The sequence below is a fragment of the Nothobranchius furzeri genome, chromosome 10, assembly GCF_043380555.1.
Source record: "Nothobranchius furzeri strain GRZ-AD chromosome 10, NfurGRZ-RIMD1, whole genome shotgun sequence".
Classification (NCBI taxonomy): Eukaryota; Metazoa; Chordata; class Actinopteri; order Cyprinodontiformes; family Nothobranchiidae; genus Nothobranchius; species Nothobranchius furzeri.
The window spans coordinates 62,515,540-62,535,648 of NC_091750.1; the positions used below are offsets into that span (position 1 = coordinate 62,515,540).

Here is a 20,109-nt window from a genome sequence, read left to right on the forward strand (position 1 = left end):
GGCCGATATTGGCATTAGAATGTAATATTGGAAAATATCGGTATCAGTTTTGCTTCTTTAATTACCCAACTTTTACATACAATGAACATATTGTCCATCAAACTCTTCTTCTGTATCTCCTCTTTACGGAAGCCCTGAAAGGCGACAAATTTTTTTGTGGAATTTTTCAGCTTTTTCCCTGCTGCTGAACCAAAAATCACCAAAAAAGTGTTTTTTCTTTGTAAAAATTCTAATCGTTACTTTATCATTTTTTTTGCTCAACCCAAAAAGGCAAACAAACACAAAAATAACAAAAAATAAATATAAGAAAATACTTTTTTTTCCCTCTTGTAAGTTTTCTAACTATGTACTTGCTTTTACAAATTATCCCGAGGTGACACTGGTGTTACATCCCATTTCAAACATCTGCAAAATTGCTTCTGTAGTCATTTATTCTAGTTTGACAACTCCAAGTGACATCCTATGCATATTCCAATTTTCTATTTCAACATGGTTCCTTAAGGGCTATTTGTCTGGAGTGTAAAAATGGTAAAAGGGAATTTTTTATTTCATTTGTAAACATCAAACTCAGCTTTCAATATTTATTTTTCTTTTATAAACATTTCACATCTGCACAATATACTTCTTGATGACTTCATTATAAATTATTTTAACTTTTTTATTTAATTCATATAATATTTTAATAAAACCCCATCTGCTTGCTACTTATTTTTATATTTTAATATATATGGGACTATCTTTCCACAAAAAAGCCAAATTTAGACTAAAATGTCTTTTTATCATTTATATTCAGCTAATTGCAGCTAATTGTTTATGACTCTTTGTATATTTTTTAATTGATTCAAACCTTTTTGGGGTGAGTGGTTGGAACAATTATTGTTACACCAGGATATTTTTGCATTAATGACAATATTGGAAAATACATTTCTCCATGAACCACATTGTTAAAATGCAATATAAAAAAGATAGCGGAGATGTCTTTTAACAATCAGCAAATAAACAATAAAACCTGATTTTTGTTTTACAACTGCAGAGTAAATTAAACCATTCTCTGAATCCATATCAGTTTTTCATCATGGTATCGTTGATGAAAGGATGTGTAGTGGCTTAGTTTGAGTAAATATGGCAAGTCATTTTAACAATTATTCAATAGCCTTACCACTTTGTAAATCCCATTTAAAACAGCAGTAATATAATTTATCCAAGTCCAAATAGCATTCATCCTAGTCTAAACTGAAAATAAAAAATAGCACAAGCAATTTTGCTGCTGGTCAAAATTACCTACTATTAAAAGAAGTGGTAATGCCCCCCTCAGAGTCTTACTCCACCCACGTATCAATTTTAAAAACTGCAACATTAGTAGGCGTTGCCTGGAGGACCGAGAGGGCGGAGCCGCGGCAGTGACGAAGACGATGGCTAACTAGACGATGCTAGCTCCCTTCACTCTGAGCAGTTATTAGAAGTGGAGGACGTTTCCCCCCCTCCTTACCGAGACAGTCGGGAAGAAATGGACCAAATCTATTTGGAGGAGACAAGCGGACCTGAGCCTTATTGTTTTGAGCTTGTGAGTTGCCTGAAACTAGTGGAACCGACCCAACAGGACCAGCTCTGAATAGTAAGTAGCCGTTAGCCAAAGCATTGGATTAGCTACAAGGTTTGGCTCCACGGCCCTAGAGAGCTAGTGTTGGTGCCAAAAAGGTCAAGAGGTCATCTACAAAATGTATTGAGTTGAAGCTGAGTTCTTAGGTTGAAAGTGGTTTCTGGCTAGAGTTCGTGTGTTGTTCCAACATCAGCTCCGAAGGAATTTCCTGTTTTCGTCTCTGCCTGCTTCCAGTAAAAGCTGGATGCTTATCTGACTTGCTAAAAACTTGATGTGATTCCAAAATGTTCCTGTGTCCCAGACAGGAAGTCTCCCCTCACAGTTTCCACAGAGAGACGTGCTACCAAATATGGTCTGGTTCTCGCCTGTTTACTGTTGAATGTTCAAAGGCTGTGAGCTATATGAAGGGGACCACTTGTGATGGTCTGGGTCTTTTTCGGCTGTCCTGAGATGTGAGCAGATAAATAAAAAGACCACGCTGCCTCGGCTGAAAACTCCCTCTTCGACTCTTTTTCTTTAAGAATAACAGAAAATGCCCACACATTGGCACCCCAGATGGGTGAACAGCGAGGACTTTCCGTGGTGTCCCTTGGCTCCTGTCCAGTGGCTGAGGCCCGAACTAAGTGCCCAGGTGAGCATGTTTTTGTTCATTTTTGTGGCCTCTGTCACTGGGCAGGGGTGTCCTCCTGTTCTGATAATACTATAAATATCAGTTGGAGAGGGAATTCATGTCTGACAGTGGTGAAATATTCACACCGTGTGAACAGCTGTGTCATTTTGATGACGGACAAATTTTAAGTGTCAAATTAAAAGGTGGGACAGCAAATTGGAATAGAATTTTAACAGCTGATGGTTCTGAGAGGTCGACACTCTTTAATCCAGTCTGCTGACTAGGTAGAGCAGAGACGGGGATATTGAAGAAAAAGCGCTGAAGTTGTGAGAGATGATCTTTGCCTGAGTTCGGTGTTTCCCCGGGGATTGGTAAATTTAATAAGAGTTTGTGGCAAAGGAAAAAGAGAAAAAGAGGCCTGTATGAAAAAGTTGAAGTCTTTGTTGAGTTCGGCTTATCCTCGAGGAGTAACAAATTTAAGAGTGTTTGCAAAGCAGTAGTGAGGCCTGTGAGAAGACGTCTTGAGTTTGCAGCGAGAGGCTGCGTATGGCTCTCAGTGTGAGCACTAGGAGAGTGCAGAATGTAGAGCCGAGGTTTGGGAGCTCCGTGTGGGTGGTCAGCGCTGGATGATGTGTGAGTGTGAGGGCCTGATGCGGTACCAGGAAAATAAATAAATAAGATAAATAAGAGCTTTAAAAGTTGCAACTCGCATATGTAAAGTTCACTGCAGTGCTAAATTTAATGTTTGAAGTTACGCAAAATTCAAATTCTGCAATCCTGTTCTGATCAGTCTGAACAGAGTACCATAAGTTAATAAATAAAAGGTTTTAAAGTAACACACACACACACACACACACACACATATATATATATATATATATATATATATATATATATATATATATATATATATATATATATATATATATATATATATATATGTAGTGGCCTGGAGATTAAAAGGGAGAAAACAAGGAACACAAGGAAAGTTGTAAATGACAGCTTTATTTTAGAATATTTAGATATACATTTATTGAAAGACAGACAGCTGCTAAACAGTAAGATAAAAACAGATCTGTAGAAAATAAATATATAAACTGTTTCTCAGAGCGCTCTCAAAAAATTGCAATTTGACTTGCTCTAATGGTTGAATAAGACCTGCTTAAAAGCATAGTAAGCATTAAGTTCTGAAAATTACCATTGCGGTGTTACACAAATTCTGTGCTTAGAAAACAAATACACAAATAAAAGCCGTTAAAGGAAGTCCTGTCAATTTGGTGTAAAGTAGGAAAAGTAAGTGCCAATTTGGGTCAGTTAAATTTAAATTAGGAGAAAACATAATAATAATAGTTCAGCTTACACAAAGATATTAAGAAAAGATAAGGTAAAACAAACATTTAATACATATATATATAATGGGAATAAATAAGTGACAGACTGACTTACTTTTGTTTAAAAGACTGTGACAAACAGAAAAAAATGTTGTCTGTGCCTTTGTGAGTGAGTGGATGTGAGTGTTTCTTGCATGAGAAGTGAATGCTGCTTCTGGCTGGATCCTCTGTTGAATGACGCAGTGTTTAATAGAGAGAGTTGCTGGAAAAAACGGGGTGTAGTCCAGGCTTTACCCGACTGAAAGACAATAGAAAAAGAACTTATAGTTAGTGTGATGACAAGAAAATCATTTAAAATATAAAAGTTGCATGGTCGTGTTTATACAAAGGAAGTATTTTATCAGCTTTTAGGCCGTGTTGTAACTGGAGCCTCTCTCTCTCTCTCTCTCTCTCTCTCTCTCTCTCTCTCTCTCTTTCTCTCTCTCTCTTTCTCTTTTTCTCCTGCCTGCACACACACACATGGTGGAACCAAGGCTTGCTTGCTTTCTGTAACATGCAATTTTAAGCAGTTTGTGACTTTAGAAAAGATATTTTCTGGTGTTTTGGGCGTTCCGTAGGTTCGTGGTTGGTCTTCATGAGATCCTTCCTCTTGGACGGTCAGAGATGAAAATGACCGGAGTGTAGGCCTGGGGACCTGACTCCACCCACATTTACACACAAGACCTCTGCAGTCTAAAAATAGCACAGGGAGCTGCAGAATAGCAGCTCTGGACTGCTCAGGATCGTCTTTATGAAAACCATAAAATTAACAAATAATCAGTCAGGAAATAAAATATTTGTTAAATCTTGCTATAAAATAAAAATCCAATAATTGCCTTGCCTCAACTTTAAGAACCATTAACGTTAATGCCTGGATTTTGAGACGCTGAATAATGAAAAAACAGATAAACTAACTATTATTTCCTGTAACCTGGCTAGAAACTGTACCAGGCTGTTCTGAATTAAAAACTGGTAGTTCTTTTCCCAAAATAAGATGGATAAAAATAAAAATGAAAAGAGGGATCTTGCATTTTGGGATAGATTGTACCTAATGATTAAAACCTGTGTAGAACTGATTTGATGATTAAGGAACAATTGTGCCCAGGAAGTAGTCTAGATTTACCTTTGAGTCAGTAAAGTCGACTAATTATTAGAAGCCATCGTTGATTTGTAAAAAAGACAGTTCTGTCATTTCAACCCAATCAACATATTTAAGGGAGACTTTTGCTGATAACTGTGGTGGCATGAGATTTACTGGGTCGGCCCGTCACAGAGGCGGACGCAAATGAAAGTTTCCTGGATCTGGCTCTACACAAACAGAGCAGGAAGTCCCCACCACAAGCTGTGAATTATAACATCTAGATGGGGCAGCACTACGAGATGGACACATTGGGACAGGCGCTTGTTTGCCCGGCTGCTGGTGGAACAAAGACAAAGGGGAGGAGCATGTGTGCCAACATGTGAACTTTAACCAATGACTGGGGTCATACTGAACTTACAAACAGATGCTCAAAGAGACTGTTTCCCGGTAGGGTCCACCCAGTGAAGTGTGTTTGCTGCAGTTAGGTAATGGAAAAAGCTTTTTGGCAACAATCAGTTGATTTGGTGAAATGTTAGAATTGTGAAAAATTTACTAAACTACTGCAGAACATAGTTAACTGAGGAAGTTATCCTTAAAAAATAGGATTAGTAACCTGGTCCAAATCACCATTGGATGTCAATATAATCTTTATTGTAAGTATGATTCGAGATTTGGAAAACCGCAAGTGTCAAGTTTCTCTATGTTTGCTCTATAGCCTATCCTAGCTTTTTATCATAGCTTATATGATTAACAAAATTTAAATGAAATAGTGGTAAAGTAGATAACTCATTGCACAACAACTTCTCGGTATTCATCAGGTTTCTTAGTTGACTGAATGACTTTTCTTATTTCTGCAAATCGTAGGATACTCAGCTACAGCGGGCATGCAGTAAAGCCTCATTTTCTTTAAAAAAAAATAACGATTCATCAGCATCATCGCTTATTTTCAATGGTCAAGGAAACAGTGCCTATTTATAAGTCTAGGAGAACGCTTTAGGCTTCAACAGTTTTTTCTCCTTAACCACCAGTTTTGAAGTACGTTTGAGAGTACATCATCAATAAATTGAATATAAACAACAATTAAATTAATAATTAGGCATTTAGCTGACTAAATGATTCATGGTACATCTCATCCGAGACAACAGTGTTGTTTTAGCTCCTTTGAGTTTCCCAACAGATCTAGCCAAACCTGATCCTATATTTTTCTATCAGCTGTAAGTTCTAACGTAGAAAATAATGTTACAAAATATTGAATCATTGTACCTCTCATTCGATAATAATTATGTTCACATTTTCTCATCTTGTGAAATCTTTAACATAACATTTTTAATTGGCCTTTTGCGGGAATGGCGTTGCGAGAACATTTGGATTTGGCTACAGCCGAAATTGGCTAAACTGAAATTTTGGTTTGACTTAAATTAGGTGTCACTGAAGGTAAACAAAGCTATATTCATGCTGCATGGGAATTGGAGTGTAGGAGCTAAAAGCAGTGTTCTGTGTACGTGCGAACTGACATCCTGTTTATCAGCCCAGCTGCTGCGTACGTGCAGCCTGACAGCGCCAGCAGCAGAGTATAACTGCTGTAGGAGGGATGAGAATGGGACGACAATTGGCTAAAGGAAAAAGTCGTTAAGTTTATCATCACAGGATGGCATGATAAAATAAATAAATAAATAAATAAATAAAAATAAGAGAGAAAAAGGAAAATTAATTAAATTAAACGTAATAGTAATAAAACGTTAAATTGATCTAAATCTGTCATGGAATCACTGCCACTGGGAAAAGGAGTAGGTAAAAAGAGGATAGGGGAGTATTTCTTAGCACAAATCACGTTATTGATTTAGCAATGCAGCTTAATTTCAGATAGATGGAGAAGTAGCACAGAAACACACTTCTAAGTGAGGAAATAACGAAAAACTGCTGATGACCAATGCCGTATACAAACAAACCTGTAACTGCAGTTTCGTTATTTATGAATTAACCTTAAGTAGTGAATTAATTTTTAGGATTTCTTGTGCTAGTGAGGTTCTTAAAGGAAAAAGGAATGAAAATAAGAAAGAAGGTAAGAAAGAACGGTAGTTTTGGCTCCTAGAGATTATGAATTCAATCCTGGTTAGGGAATAATATTTGCTCGTCACGTTTTCTGCCTTGAGGTGCATAATTGGGGTGAATAGTAAGGGACATTGGAAAACCTGAAATTATTTTGTTTAATTGATAGTAAAGTGGTTGTCCTAATTTCTAATTGGAGAGATCACACCATAACATGAGTTCAGAACAGTAGTGATGGGAAGGTTTTTTGGATTAATTTGATCATACGCTTTAGGTCTTATTTTTTCTTTCCACTGATTTAGTGTTCGGTTAAGTGGCTCATTTAAACCAAGCGGAGACACAGACTTGAGAGAATAAGTAGTTTAGTTGTGCATGTCCCGCTCTTGCAGTTTGAGCGTTTTCTGGAAATAATCTAGGTGTTTAAGAAGTGGAAGGAAACTCTCGATGTAATTACTAACATGCATGCCTACTTAAATGAGGAATTTCACACTTTCGCTTAAGTCTGACATTTGCTTGGTGTGTGAGGGCACAGAGACGTGTATGGACCGTGTGCTTGACTGTGTTTGTTTTGTTTGTTTGTTCATTTATTTATATGGGCGTGGCCGAGCCTTGAGAAACATCAATGAAGCCATTGGACTATTCTGAGTAAATTAACCAATTCAAATTCAAATTCAGGATCCTGAAACAATTCGGTTATAACCTCTAATTGATGAAGACCATCTTAAGAATTCATTGCACAAGGCATCGTCAGTGTTACTGGAACTGTTTTTAAAAATCCATGCATGGTTGTATATTTTAGTTGAATCATTTATACTCATTGAATTATTGTTGTTTGCTTTATGTTTTAATTTCTTTGCAATTTTTTCTCTGTGACACAGGTGGAGATGCTGGTGGCAAAGTGGATCCCACTCATTTTTTCTCCCACACACATTCTTGCTCTCTCTCTATCTCTCTCTGTGTGTGTATGTGCATGTGTATGTGTTTGTGTGTCCGTGGGTGTCCATGTCATGATGTCACTGTACCTTTAATTGCGCTTGCTGTTTGTAACTGTATGTGTCTGATGTTGAAGGTATCAGAGGCTAGGGTCAGTAAGAGTTAGGACATTTTTGTGCATAACCATTAATCCCTAGGCGATCGGCTCGGGGGACGTCTGGTCCGGCCGGACTGCGAGTCTTCCTGGTGTTGCACGGTGACCAAGGTTGAGGATGGAAAAAGATGAAGATTGGACTCTCATGGACTCACGTCGATACCTGAGATGAAGGATAAAGGATAGTGTTGCTTCTCACCTTACTGGGACTAGATTAACTAACTTAAGAAGACGTTTGCTGAGTTTTGTGACGGTTCTTGTCTTGAATGCTGCTAGGAACCACCCCTGATTAATTACAATGGGGTTTCTGCTGGAGGAGGTGAAGAGGATAACCGATGGACAAGCATAACAAGAGGAAAAAGACATCACCACAATGTATTATCGTTTTATAGGCCATCTGACGACCGCAACACCAATAGAGGAATTGTTCACAATGAAAGATGAGTAAAATGCAACTACTCTACACCCTAGACTGGTTTCCATACCTGCATTCACGTCATTATAGTCACATCTGTAGATGCAAGGACTTGACTAGTCTCACTAACCATACAATGACGTTGTCACTTAGCTGATGTTTAATTACTTTTGTTCCAGTTTTACAACTTTGATTGTTTTATTTGTCCGAGGGGAGGTTATAGGTTTAAGGTGTACGTAAAGCTTTTGCATGGGCCGGAGGGGCCAGGCAGATCTGAGGTAATAAAGAGATAAATCCTAACAGAATATAGCATGTGTGTATTCCTGGTAAACTACCAATAATGAGCCCAGAACTGACATGTTTCTGGATAAGTGCTTAGAGCACATTAATGACAATGTTATAGATCATAATGCTGCGGATTAATTCCTCGTATGCTGGGGATTCAGAACTACTGATGATAGGCGACTCAACATGTGAGTTTACCGTATATTCTTAGGTTTCACATCATTTTTGTTCCCGTTTGTGTCTAAGTTCTTTAACTTAATGTGATGACATAACCATGTCTGTTAGTACTCCATTTCAGGTGCGACAGATCTTCTGGTGGGTGCTGGATGTCACGTTTTGACTAGTGTTTTCTTATAGTGATGGGTTAGCATGTGCTCATTTTTGAGGGCGTGTGGATGTTGCATGAAGGGTTTGACGGTGGTTTTGAAGGTTGAGGAACAGAATAGGTGATTCTGGTTGAGTTTAGGTCAAATTGGCTGGATGACTTTTAAATTTGGTTTTAAGGACTTATTTCTGGTCGTTTTACCGAGCGGCCATTTACATTGCTCCTAGTTATCAAGACAATCAGGTGAGTTTTGCTTTTACCATTAGCCCGTAGATGTTTGAGTGAATCATTGCATGCCGTGCTGGCAAACTAGCTCTTTAATTTAGGATAGTGAGTAGTATAGAAAGGGGGTGTGAATGTGGGGATGGATGCTTTGTCTATGGGTCTAATATTTAGAACGTTTTTGTGGTAATAGGTTTATAGGCAATTGGCGTGCTAATTCAAGTTTTTCTTGATGACATGTTGTGTTTTGCTCGCTGTGGGGAGGATGGAGTCGGCACCACCACGCTGCACGCAGATGGACAAAGGGAGGACTGAGCCAAGGGCTTATGCCTTTGCTTTGCTGACAAATAAAGGACACTTGTCCACATAAAGCCCTCCTACAGCAGAAGGCCTCCAATGCCGACATGGATGCTGACCTTGTATTTTCCGTTTTATTCTTTTGAATGAAGTTTTCAACCGGACTTATTACTGTTTCATTATGTAAAGCAAATTGTTCATTATTCATCATATTTGTCACCTGTTTATCTTCATGTGCTTTTGTTGATTTGTGTGTTTTTTCTTTTGATCACTGACGAGGATATGTGTCACCAATGTCTTCGCATGCCCGCTCTGTGCTGCAGGCGTTCGTCCCTGGGGTCGGGGAGGACATGGAGGAATTTTCCCTGTTAAAGTACAGTGGACAGGGTTTTTCGCCTCCATATGGAGTGTGCATGCAATACATTCGTGAAGTAATGGGTTCAGTTAATGCTAAAGTCATGTTTCATGTATTGTTTCATATTTTTTCATTGTCTCAGCTGTGACTCATCGGTTGTTTTTCAGTTTCTTAATCATTGTTCATTACATATACATGTTAACGTTGCTGTGTTAGTCTGGAACATCATCTCGTGTTTTGGCATGGGTTCTCCTTTATGCATTTTTGATTCAAGGTCATATGTTATGCCCTTTTGTCTCTATCTTCGGTCATATTGTTACATTATCATTATTTGTTGCTCATTTGTTCTGTTACTTAGTTAAGCATTCATTTACTGGTATACCCTACCTTGCTAATTTGTTTACGATAGTAATGTGTGGTGGACAAGTCCACCAAAGGGAGGACTGTTGTCGCCAAAAAGGTCAAGAGGTCATCTACAAAATGTATTGAGTTGAAGCTGAGTTCTTAGGTTGAAAGTGGTTTCTGGCTAGAGTTCGTGTGTTGTTCCAACATCAGCTCCGAAGGAATTTCCTGTTTTCGTCTCTGCCTGCTTCCAGTAAAAGCTGGACGCTTATCTGACTTGCTAAAAACTTGATGTGATTCCAAAATGTTCCTGTGTCCCAGACAGGAAGTCTCCACTCACAGTTTCCACAGAGAGATGTGCTACCAAATATGGTCTGGTTCTCGCCTGTTTACTGTTGAATGTTCAAAGGCTGTAAGCTATAAGAAGGGGACCACTCGTGATGGTCTGGGTCTTTTTCGGCTGTCCTGAGATGTGAGCAGATAAATAAAAAGACCACGCTGTCTCGGCTGAAAACTCCCTCTTCGACTCTTTTTCTTTAAGAATAACAGAAAATGCCCACACTAGTATTCAGCATGTTTTAGAGCAGGGGTCACCAACCTTTTTGAAACCGAGAGCAACTTAAAGGGTACGGAGTAATACGAAGGGCTACCTGTACATGACACACTTCTGAAAACTTAGTTTATTTTTATTTTTAATTCAATGTTGATATGTCTGACAACATTTTATTTGCTTCTCAAATAATAATAATGATTTAAGGCAGGAAACAGATAAATCTCAACATGTAACACTTTTTTTATCTCAGTGCATTTCAGTTGTCTCTCATATTCAAATAATCACCTCTGCAACATTTCTTGGAAAAACATATGCCATTTTTACTAACTACTTCTGAAACAATCTTAAGCAGACTAGGTAAATTGTCAGTTATGTAACCTTTCAGTCCTGCAAAACACAACTTTTTAACACAAAATCTTTAGCATTTTAAACTAAATCTGTACATAACAGCTTGAATATCTTGGAACTTTGCCATGCAGCTGTTTAGCTGAAATCATCTGGCACATTTCTTTTTCTATTAGTGGGAAACCTGGCATTGCATGCTGTTCACCAGTTTGCTGTAATCTGGGGTGTAACTTGATACTGCAACTCTGACTGAGTCATGTAGATGAGCATCAGTAAGGCGTGTTCTGTGTTTGCTCTTTATGAAGTTCATGTCAGAAAACGCTGATTCACAGAGATAAGTTGAACCAAACATGCAGGCAACCTTCATAGCTGCTGTGCACACACCTTTGTACTTCTCTGTATCCACAAGGCACCAAAAGTTTGGTTCACTTTGATGGGCTTTGAGATGGAGGTCGTTTTGCAGTGTTATAATTTCTATCTCCACCTCCCCAGCATTCAAGCTGAATGTTGCACTTAGCTGCTCAGCAATGCATGCAATGTCTACTTGCACAAAAGGATTGGAAATGAATGACACACATGGCTCAAGTTGATCAAAGTCACGAAACCTATTCTCAAACTCTTGTCCAAGTCTGTTAATGACTTCAGAGTATTTGTCAACAACTTTGTCAAAAGTCTCAGATGCAGAAGCATTGTCATTCAGCACTGACTGCACAGCAGGAAAGTGCAGCACCCTTTTTTTCTGTAAATGCACAGAGAAAATGTTCATCTTGGCTTTGAATGCATTTACAGCACTTATCATGTCAGCAACAGTTTTACCTTTGCCTTGCAGCTCACAGTTCAAATGGTTAAGTTTCCCAGTGATGTCCGTTAAAAATGCAAGGTCAAGTATCCATTCAATGTCCTCAAGCAATGAGATGTCTTCACCTTTGGATTGCATGAACTTCTTGATTTCACACAAAAGTGAAAAAAAAAAACGTTGTAAAACCCATCCCCTGCTGAGCCATCTGATTTCTGTGTGTAGTAACAGGTCGCCATATTCCGCTGACAGCTCCTCCAATAGCACTTTGAATATCCTGTGCTGTTTGGCTTTGGAACGGATGCTATTTATGATCTTCACAACAGGAGTCATCACATGCTCAAATCCGGTCACTTTTGAACATATCGCCTGCTGATGAATGATGCAGTGGTAATGTAGAAATGTTGGGAAGTCTGTGTCACCTTTGCAGTGCGCGATGAAACCTGCGTGCCGGCCGATCATGGCAGGAGCCCCATCTGTAGTCATGGACACCAGCTTTTCTAGTGGTACTTTTTTTTCCACAAGAAAACTCTTAACTGTGTTGTAGATATCAACTCCCCTTGTAGTTGTCTGGAGGGGCAGTAATGTCAGAAGTTCCTCTTTAGTGGAGAAGTCATCAAAAACCATACGAATAAAGACCATCAGCTGTGCTGAACTGCTGCAGTCCACAGACTCGTCACACTGGATGCTAAACCACTTGCATGTTGCCACATCCTGCTCCAGCTGCTCTGTTAAGTTATCTGACATAGCCGTCACTCTTCTTACCGTTGTACTTGCGCCCAGTTGGACGTTGGAGAGAGTGGAGATGACATCGGTTCCATTCTTCTCATCTTTAAATACAGTCTTTGTGATTATCATCATTGCTTCTTTGAAAACTTCTCCATCTGAAAATGTCTTCTTGTTCTTAATCAAAAAATGTGTGGCTCTAAATGACGCTTCTGTTGTTTTTTGTGACTTTTCCACTGGCTTCTTGAATAAAGACTGCTGTTTGCCCAAAGCTGCCTTTAACTCACGTGCTTTTTCTGTCCGTAGTGCGCTGCTAGGTGGGTAGCTAGCATTGTAGCTTTTATGACAAGTACTGAAGTGTCTCTCCACATTGTGCCTCTTTGCTGTCGCCACAGTCATTCCACAAATGAGACACACACATTTTTCTCTCACGAGCGTAAAAAAGAACTCCTCCTCCCAATCACTATGAAAATTATATGTTTTCTTTCGTTTTTCAGCCATTTTCGGTTGGTATCCAGCTCCTCATTGGGACAGCACCCGCCCGCTAGCTTAACGCCGCGCCGAATCGAACTAGTAGGTCAAAGAAAGTTCATGTTTACGTCTTCTTCTTCTACGGTTTTTAATGACAGCTTGCAGCCTATGTGATTGCACTACTGCCACATTCATGTACGGTAAAGTACTATTTATATGTCGATGGTAAAATATAAAAACATACAAAATATAAAATATTTTTGTTCTTAAAAATTATTCGTTTATAGTTTCATTTTCAAATAAGCATTGATGCAACTGTGACTCAAAAACAAAAGCAACACAATAAAAAAAAGGAGATATCAAGTCAAGTTCAGTGGTGACTAGTGCTATTTTTAGAACATAGCCTGCGGGCACCCCGTGGTTACCCCGAGAGCACCTTGGTGCCCGCGGGCACCACGTTGGTGACCCCTGTTTTAGAGGTTTATCTGCTTCAACATACCTGGTTTTAATCAGCAACAAATAGCTGAGCTGCTTAACAGCTAATCTAACCTGTTAAAGTAGGAAAACCACTGAAACTTGCTGGATTGCAGCTCTCCAAGAGCTCTGGGCTCAAGCTACAGTCTGCTGCATAGAAAGTTATGAAAATACCCCATGAGAAAATTATTCTGTAATGTGTTCAGCCCACTAAAACTGCCCTGATTTCATTATTTATTTACTGATACTAGCTGCTCTCTTGGTTGTAGGTGATCCTCTGGTGTCTGCAGCCGGTCTCCTGCTGGTGTCGTCAGGATCAGGAGCTTCCAGAAGAATGTGCCTTTCAATGACTCTTTCCCCCTTGTTTGTTATATTAATTAAATAAATCTCAATTTATATATTTCCTGCTTTTGTTCATGTCCATAAATACTTAAACATGCTTGAAATTAAAACAAGCTTTTAATAGTGAGGTGCTAGTTTAATTCATCACAATAGAGCTAGTTAAACATGCAACAATGTGATAATCAATGTAATTTATAAATATCCATTAAAATATCAAAACTGGAATCTAAATTAGATATTTGGCAGCACAAAAAACTTGTCAAACACAATATTTATTATAATAATTGTAGGCAGACAGGAGACAGAGCTGATGGAGGCTCTCAGTCATCAAAGGATGGCTGAAGGCTTTCCAGGAACAGGAGATGTGGTGTTGTCTCTTCTCTCTCTATTCTGCCAGATGAGCTGATAGGTTACAGGTGTGTGAGGACATCCTCATGCTGTCACAACCAGATGACAGGAGTTATCAGGTGATCAGCCAGGCTAATGATGAGATGCAGAAAGAAAACAAATCCAGGACAGTGTACAGTAATAACAATAATCTGTGGTGTTGCTCACCTTATGTGCTCTTATAGAGTATTAACGTGTGCCTGCCTCATGGTGTAGATTCCATATTTTGCTGAGTGTTCTGCAGTAATGCAGGTTATTAGTTAATTTACTTTTGATAGCAAAAACAAAATATTTAATGTAAAAGTTATTTACCAGGTGAATCAGCTCACACGTCACCACCAAGTGTCACATGGCCAGAATCAGTAGCCTCCTTCATGATGTCATGATGTAATCACATACTTATTTAATTGTTAATATCTTAAAAATTCTGAAATGTTTTAATTTTTTTTACCTTGAACCAGGGGCGGCGTTAGGCCCGGCTACTTGGGCTGAAGCCCCGGATGTTTTATGAAAAGCCCCGGATCTATCGCGGAAGTAACATGCAGTACCAAAGTCCAACAGAGAGGGAGCAGCTGGCAGTAGTTTGTATACAGCCTGCCTGAGCCTCCACCACTGAAAAAGAAGCCCTTCAGCAGCCGGCTTCTTCTACACTCTCTGCCTGAAACGCATGTGTGAAGATGGACATAAGGACATTTTTTAGACAAAAAGTACAACGACAGAACCCCAGCTTTGATGAGACTGGTGTTGACTCAGGTTTGTGAGTCTTATTTGAAAATATTTGTTGTGCTGCTGGTTTGCCTAAAGTTAGCTTATCAGGTAAAGTGGTTGGAGAAAGAAAGGGAATATTTACTATCATCTCACACTAAACACTAACAGGAACAACACTCTGCCCTGAAAGTGCTTAATATGTAGCTTCAGATTAAAAATTATGTGGTACAAGACATATATGATGTTCACTAGTGCATGTCACGTGTGTGCGTGTGTGTGTGTTAAGCCCCAGATCTTCTTCAGTCCTAAATCCGCCCCTGCCATGAACAGTTCACTGAGCTTGCGCTGCCACTGAGGTGGAAGCTGGAATCAACAGCAGACACCTCACATCTTGGTCTTTTCAGGGGGTGTGGACGCTGCTCTGGGACTTTCTGGAAGATGAATTTCCATCATGGTCCCTGTGTCAAAAGACACACAACGGCTGTGAGGTCTATTCTGGGTGGCTATGTAAAAAACAAAGAAGTAGCACATTTATAAATGTTTAAAAGAGCATAAAATCATGCGTAACAATAATCTGTAAAACAAATTAAAACTAGAAGGTGATAATAAAATGTTTACATAGACGATTATTAAAAATAATTCCCCTTTGCTACCCAGCTTCCGGCTCGCACGACGGGTTCGACACCAAAATGTTGGGTATTTTTATTTATTCAATCCAGGCGTACCTCAAAGAAAGTTCAAAACACACAAGGGGGTTAGAGATAATGTTATTAATACCATTTACCAATAAACACAAATAATCAATAATCAGATTTTGCAAAATCGGAGAGAGTAAAGTAACACACCAGTCGAGGGAGGTCGGTTTAGTCTCTCGACGAGCGGGGGCCCATCAAAGGGTTTTATTCACAGATGACATATGACAAAACACACACACATTGAAAGATCACCACACCCACTCCTTCACAGACAGTAGATTTTCCCAGGTTCAGAGAAACACTCCATCTGGACTTCAATAGGGAGCTTGTTGTGATAACAAAACTGCAGACTTACAAGGTCGACTTTCCCCTGCAGCAGGGCCCGGTTTAATCACACCAGATGGATCCCAGACAAAATCATATTTACCACGTTAAATATGAGTAAGGCTAATGAACTCTGTTTGAAAAAACAATTTTTTTTTTCCCAACAGGTAAGGCTTCACGTCAGCCTGGACAAGTGCATTTTTGCAGCTAAATCAGTCTGACAGCCAGTGTCTTGGGTAGATTTAGCCTGAAAAAAAAAATAGAAGCACATTGTTGTTGGAGTTTATAAAGTCAGATAATATACAAAAGAAACATATAGGCACTTTATAACATTCCTAGTGTGTGATCGTTATTATAACGTAAAAGTCAGTCACATATGATGTGGAGAGCCTGAAATGCAACCTCCTGTACAGAATTCCTCACGGAACCGGGTCACAAGCTGGATTTCACGCTGTAATGCTGCCTGTCAACTAGTGCTGTGTTAGTCACTGTTGCAGAATTACCGACTGACACAAAAACAACCCGAATTTTCTCCGAGCCTGACAGTAGTATTCATGTGGACTGCTTTGTCTGCCAGGGCTTCGAGATATGTTCTGATTCGCCGCTGATTCTAACCTTACTTCCCGTTCCACATTTTGTGAACTTGACAAATCTGTCCGAAGGCAGTGCAGGCTGATATTAGCTAAATGGAGTGAACCACGCCTCTCAAACTTTGCATTTAGGTAGGGAATTGTCTTTAGAAGATGTTAAAACTTTTATTTAGCTTACTCACCTCAGACTGGAGCCCGCCATGGTGGGGGAGCAGAGTCGGTGGGCTGCATCTAAATTGCGGAAGAGCCACGGTGGGCACAGCCTCCCTCTTCAAACGGAGATGTGCAGAGTCGCGGGTAAATTGCTGGTTGCAAACTACAGCACCAGGCGGGAGCTGAATGTTTTCCAGACAACCACTGGCGCAACCACTGGCGCCTAATTTCTAAGTCCAGCGGAAAGGAGTGCAACCCCACAGAGCCACCGCAACCCACTACACTACACCTTCTCACCATACTAACACGGTATGGAGACTAAACCCAAACTACTTTCCTAATTACACTAACAGCCAAACACTAACTAAACTACAATATCAAACAGCCAAACTAACCCTAAATAAGTATGTATAACACTAAAAGCTATGCTAAAGACTAGGATATGCTAATACTATATATGCTAATGCTGAACTGCTAACCTCCTACACTCGCTTGCAAATCCAACTCCCAACTCACCACAATGCGTGGCCGAGACTCTCGATGCTTTTATAACTTTGACACAGAGCTGCTACGTAGTACTCTACTGGTTTACGTAGTATCTTACTCTTTAGCCATTGGCTAAAATTTATTCAAAATGACTCAAATTCTATGTTTTAAGCTGAAGGTGGCGCTATACTGTGGTATTTAGGCAGAATTTTTAATTTTTAAAGAAAATGCACCAAAATGCTAAAATAATGAATACACACACTTAAAACACTATTAGACACTCATTTATACAGTTCATCAGCAAAAAAAAAAATAAAATAAAAAAAAAAGTTAAATTAGACGTTACTTGCTCTTTAAATAAAGACTTAATCGAAATAAATAGCCTAAATAAAACAAAAATATTACTTTATGGTATGTCTACCGTGCACAACACCTGATTCAAATGACTTATAAAAAGAAACTGTTTGTAGGCATTTTAATTTAAATGTTGTAAAGTAATTCACCAAGTTTAACAAGTGTTAATGTGTTTAATTCACTTATCACTGTTTTGATTGCCTCAATAAAACAATTCAATGTAATTCAGTCATTTATTCCTTCAGTTTTGCTAATATGTAACATTAAAGCCTCTGAGCTGCCGGTGCATAACACGGTGGGTCAGATCTGTGAATCAGCCGATCTCAACAAAAGTGGAAATTTGGATTAACCTTCAACCTAATTGTAATATTATTGACAAAAACACAGCAGATCATCATTTTACCTGCACCTATTCATTCCTTAGGTAAAACTTAACTCCTATGAGCAAAAGAAAAACATAAAAAATGAATGAATGAATGAATGAATCAAGAAAGCAGAAAGAACTTTTATTTTTACATTTTCCCACTTCTGTTCAAAGTATTTTTGAATTTTTTACATTCAAAAATTGTTTGAATTGTTTGAAAAGGAACATTGACATAAAAACTATTTGAAATAATTTCATAAGTTTTGAATGTTAAATGTTATTTAAATGCCATTCTAGGGCTGCATTGATATTAGGAAAGCCTGCGATATGTGATAACAGTGATTAATATTGCGATGACGATATTACTTGCAATAAATAAAAACTTAACTTTGGAACAAAAATAATCAAAAACAAAGAAATTAAAAACTGACAAAAAATGATAAAAAATGAGAAAATCAAAAGATGTGAGGAAAGGGAAAAGGAAAATGAACAAAAAAAGACATTCAGTGGATCCTGGGAAAAGCAGAATGAAGCAGAAAGAGCAGAACAAAACTAACTCAGGTGTTTGCTAAACATCAAAATTAAGTGCCGTCTGCCTTGGGGGCGGGCATCTAACCTATGAGAACCCACCCATTTGGCCAAATGGGTGAAGAGCTCTATTTGATTTGTTAAAAACACATCATGCCTCCGTTTGACTGACAGAATGCATTATGTGTAGCAAACATTTGAGCTGACCATTCATTGCAATATTTATTTGTTCTTTGCAATATGCATATTGCGCATGCTGATATCGTGGTAATGATATATTTGCGATATATTGTGCAGCCCTGCGTCATTGTATACTTTTTAAAATTATTTGTTCTGCAATTAATCTGCTATGTGAGATTGTTCAGAAACAGCTATTTAGACATGTATAAACAGAAGAAAATAATTTATTGTGACGTACTAATTATTATCGCATGTGTTTCAAAATGTATTGCAATATCGATTTTAGGCCATATTGTCCATTCCTAATATCATTAGACTACACTTTCTTGAATTTGAATATCAGTTTCACATAATGGCTGGCGAGTCTAGAGTCTACTGTGCATAGCCAACAATGAATCAAAGCAGGGGTGCCCAATCCTGGTCCTGGAGGGCCGGTATCCAACAGGTTTTAGGTTTAACCCTTCTTCAACACACCTGAATTCAATCAGCAGGTGATTAACAGGCTTCTGTAGAGTCTGATGAGCTGCTGCACAGGTGATTCAACCACTGAATCAAGTGTGTTGGAGCAGAGAAACCATAAAACCTGCTGGATACCGGCCCTCTAGGACCAGGATTGGGCACCCCTGAATTAAAGTAAAAGGAGAACAACCTATATTAATATGTGTTGCTTCATGTCAGTGACTGGAACAGAGCCACACAGGTTTTTTTCCAGTTGTTACATCACCAGTTTTGCCCAGATGCCTGGAAGGCCTCTCCGCGTGGTTGCAACTCTGTTTTCAGTGTATGCATGTTTCAGGACTAGGGTTGTCACGGTATGAAAATTTAACCTCACGGTTATTGTGACCAAAATTATCACGGTTTCCGGTATTATCGCGGTATTTTTTAAACGGTGTTGCATATGTTCAGAAAGCATTGATAGTCCTGTTCTACACAAACTGAAATAGTTCTGAAAAGGTTTAACAGTGTTTATTAAACCTAAAATAACACAAAGCCTTAGCAAAAGTGCAACTTTTCACAAGTAAAGGAACAAACAGCTGATTTTTCTGGAACATGTTACAGTAGTCAGTGCAGGTTTAAATTATACAAATCCAAACATTCAAAACATAAACAATATGTAAACAAATCAAAGAAACACCACTTGTTTTCTCATATACTTGTTTTCTTCATTATCAAAATGAAAATCTAAAACTCCAGTCCACACTTGACTTGAGCACTGTACAAGTCAACCTTAAAAAATATGTATTTAAAATAAATATCCACTTTAAACAAATTACTAAAATAACTACTACACTATGTAATCAAATCCAAATGTTCAAGTATAAATGGCATTGAATAAGTAAACAAATCCATGACAAGGAACTAATTGTATATTTCTCTTCATCATCAACAAATAAGATGCTTCATCCAGCAACAGGGTGTCCGTGACACGGTTTAAATGCTGGCAGAGGACGCTGCGGCTGCAGTATATAGTGACTCGTTGCATTCTCCCTCAACCAAAAGTCCTCGCGTCATGCATTTAAGCTAAAATGCTAATGTTAACTTACCTTGCACTGGCTGTAGAGACGTGGGTGATCGTCACGCAGATGTGCCATGAG

The 20,109-nt window shown here is 38.7% G+C and overlaps 1 protein-coding gene across 1 annotated transcript; it reads right to left on the reverse strand.

The window, feature by feature from the left end:
* Positions 1-11,108: 11,108 nt before the first annotated feature.
* Positions 11,109-12,857, reverse strand: LOC139072046 (general transcription factor II-I repeat domain-containing protein 2A-like). The gene has a single exon (XM_070555239.1). The coding sequence runs from the start codon at positions 12,855-12,857 to the stop codon at positions 11,109-11,111; it is 1,749 nt and encodes a 582-aa protein (XP_070411340.1).
* Positions 12,858-20,109: the final 7,252 nt, after the last annotated feature.

Coding starts and splice junctions, on each gene's coding strand:
- LOC139072046 (XM_070555239.1), bottom strand. CDS start 12,857: ATGACTGTGGCGACAGCAAAGAGGCACAATGTGGAGAGACACTTCAGT.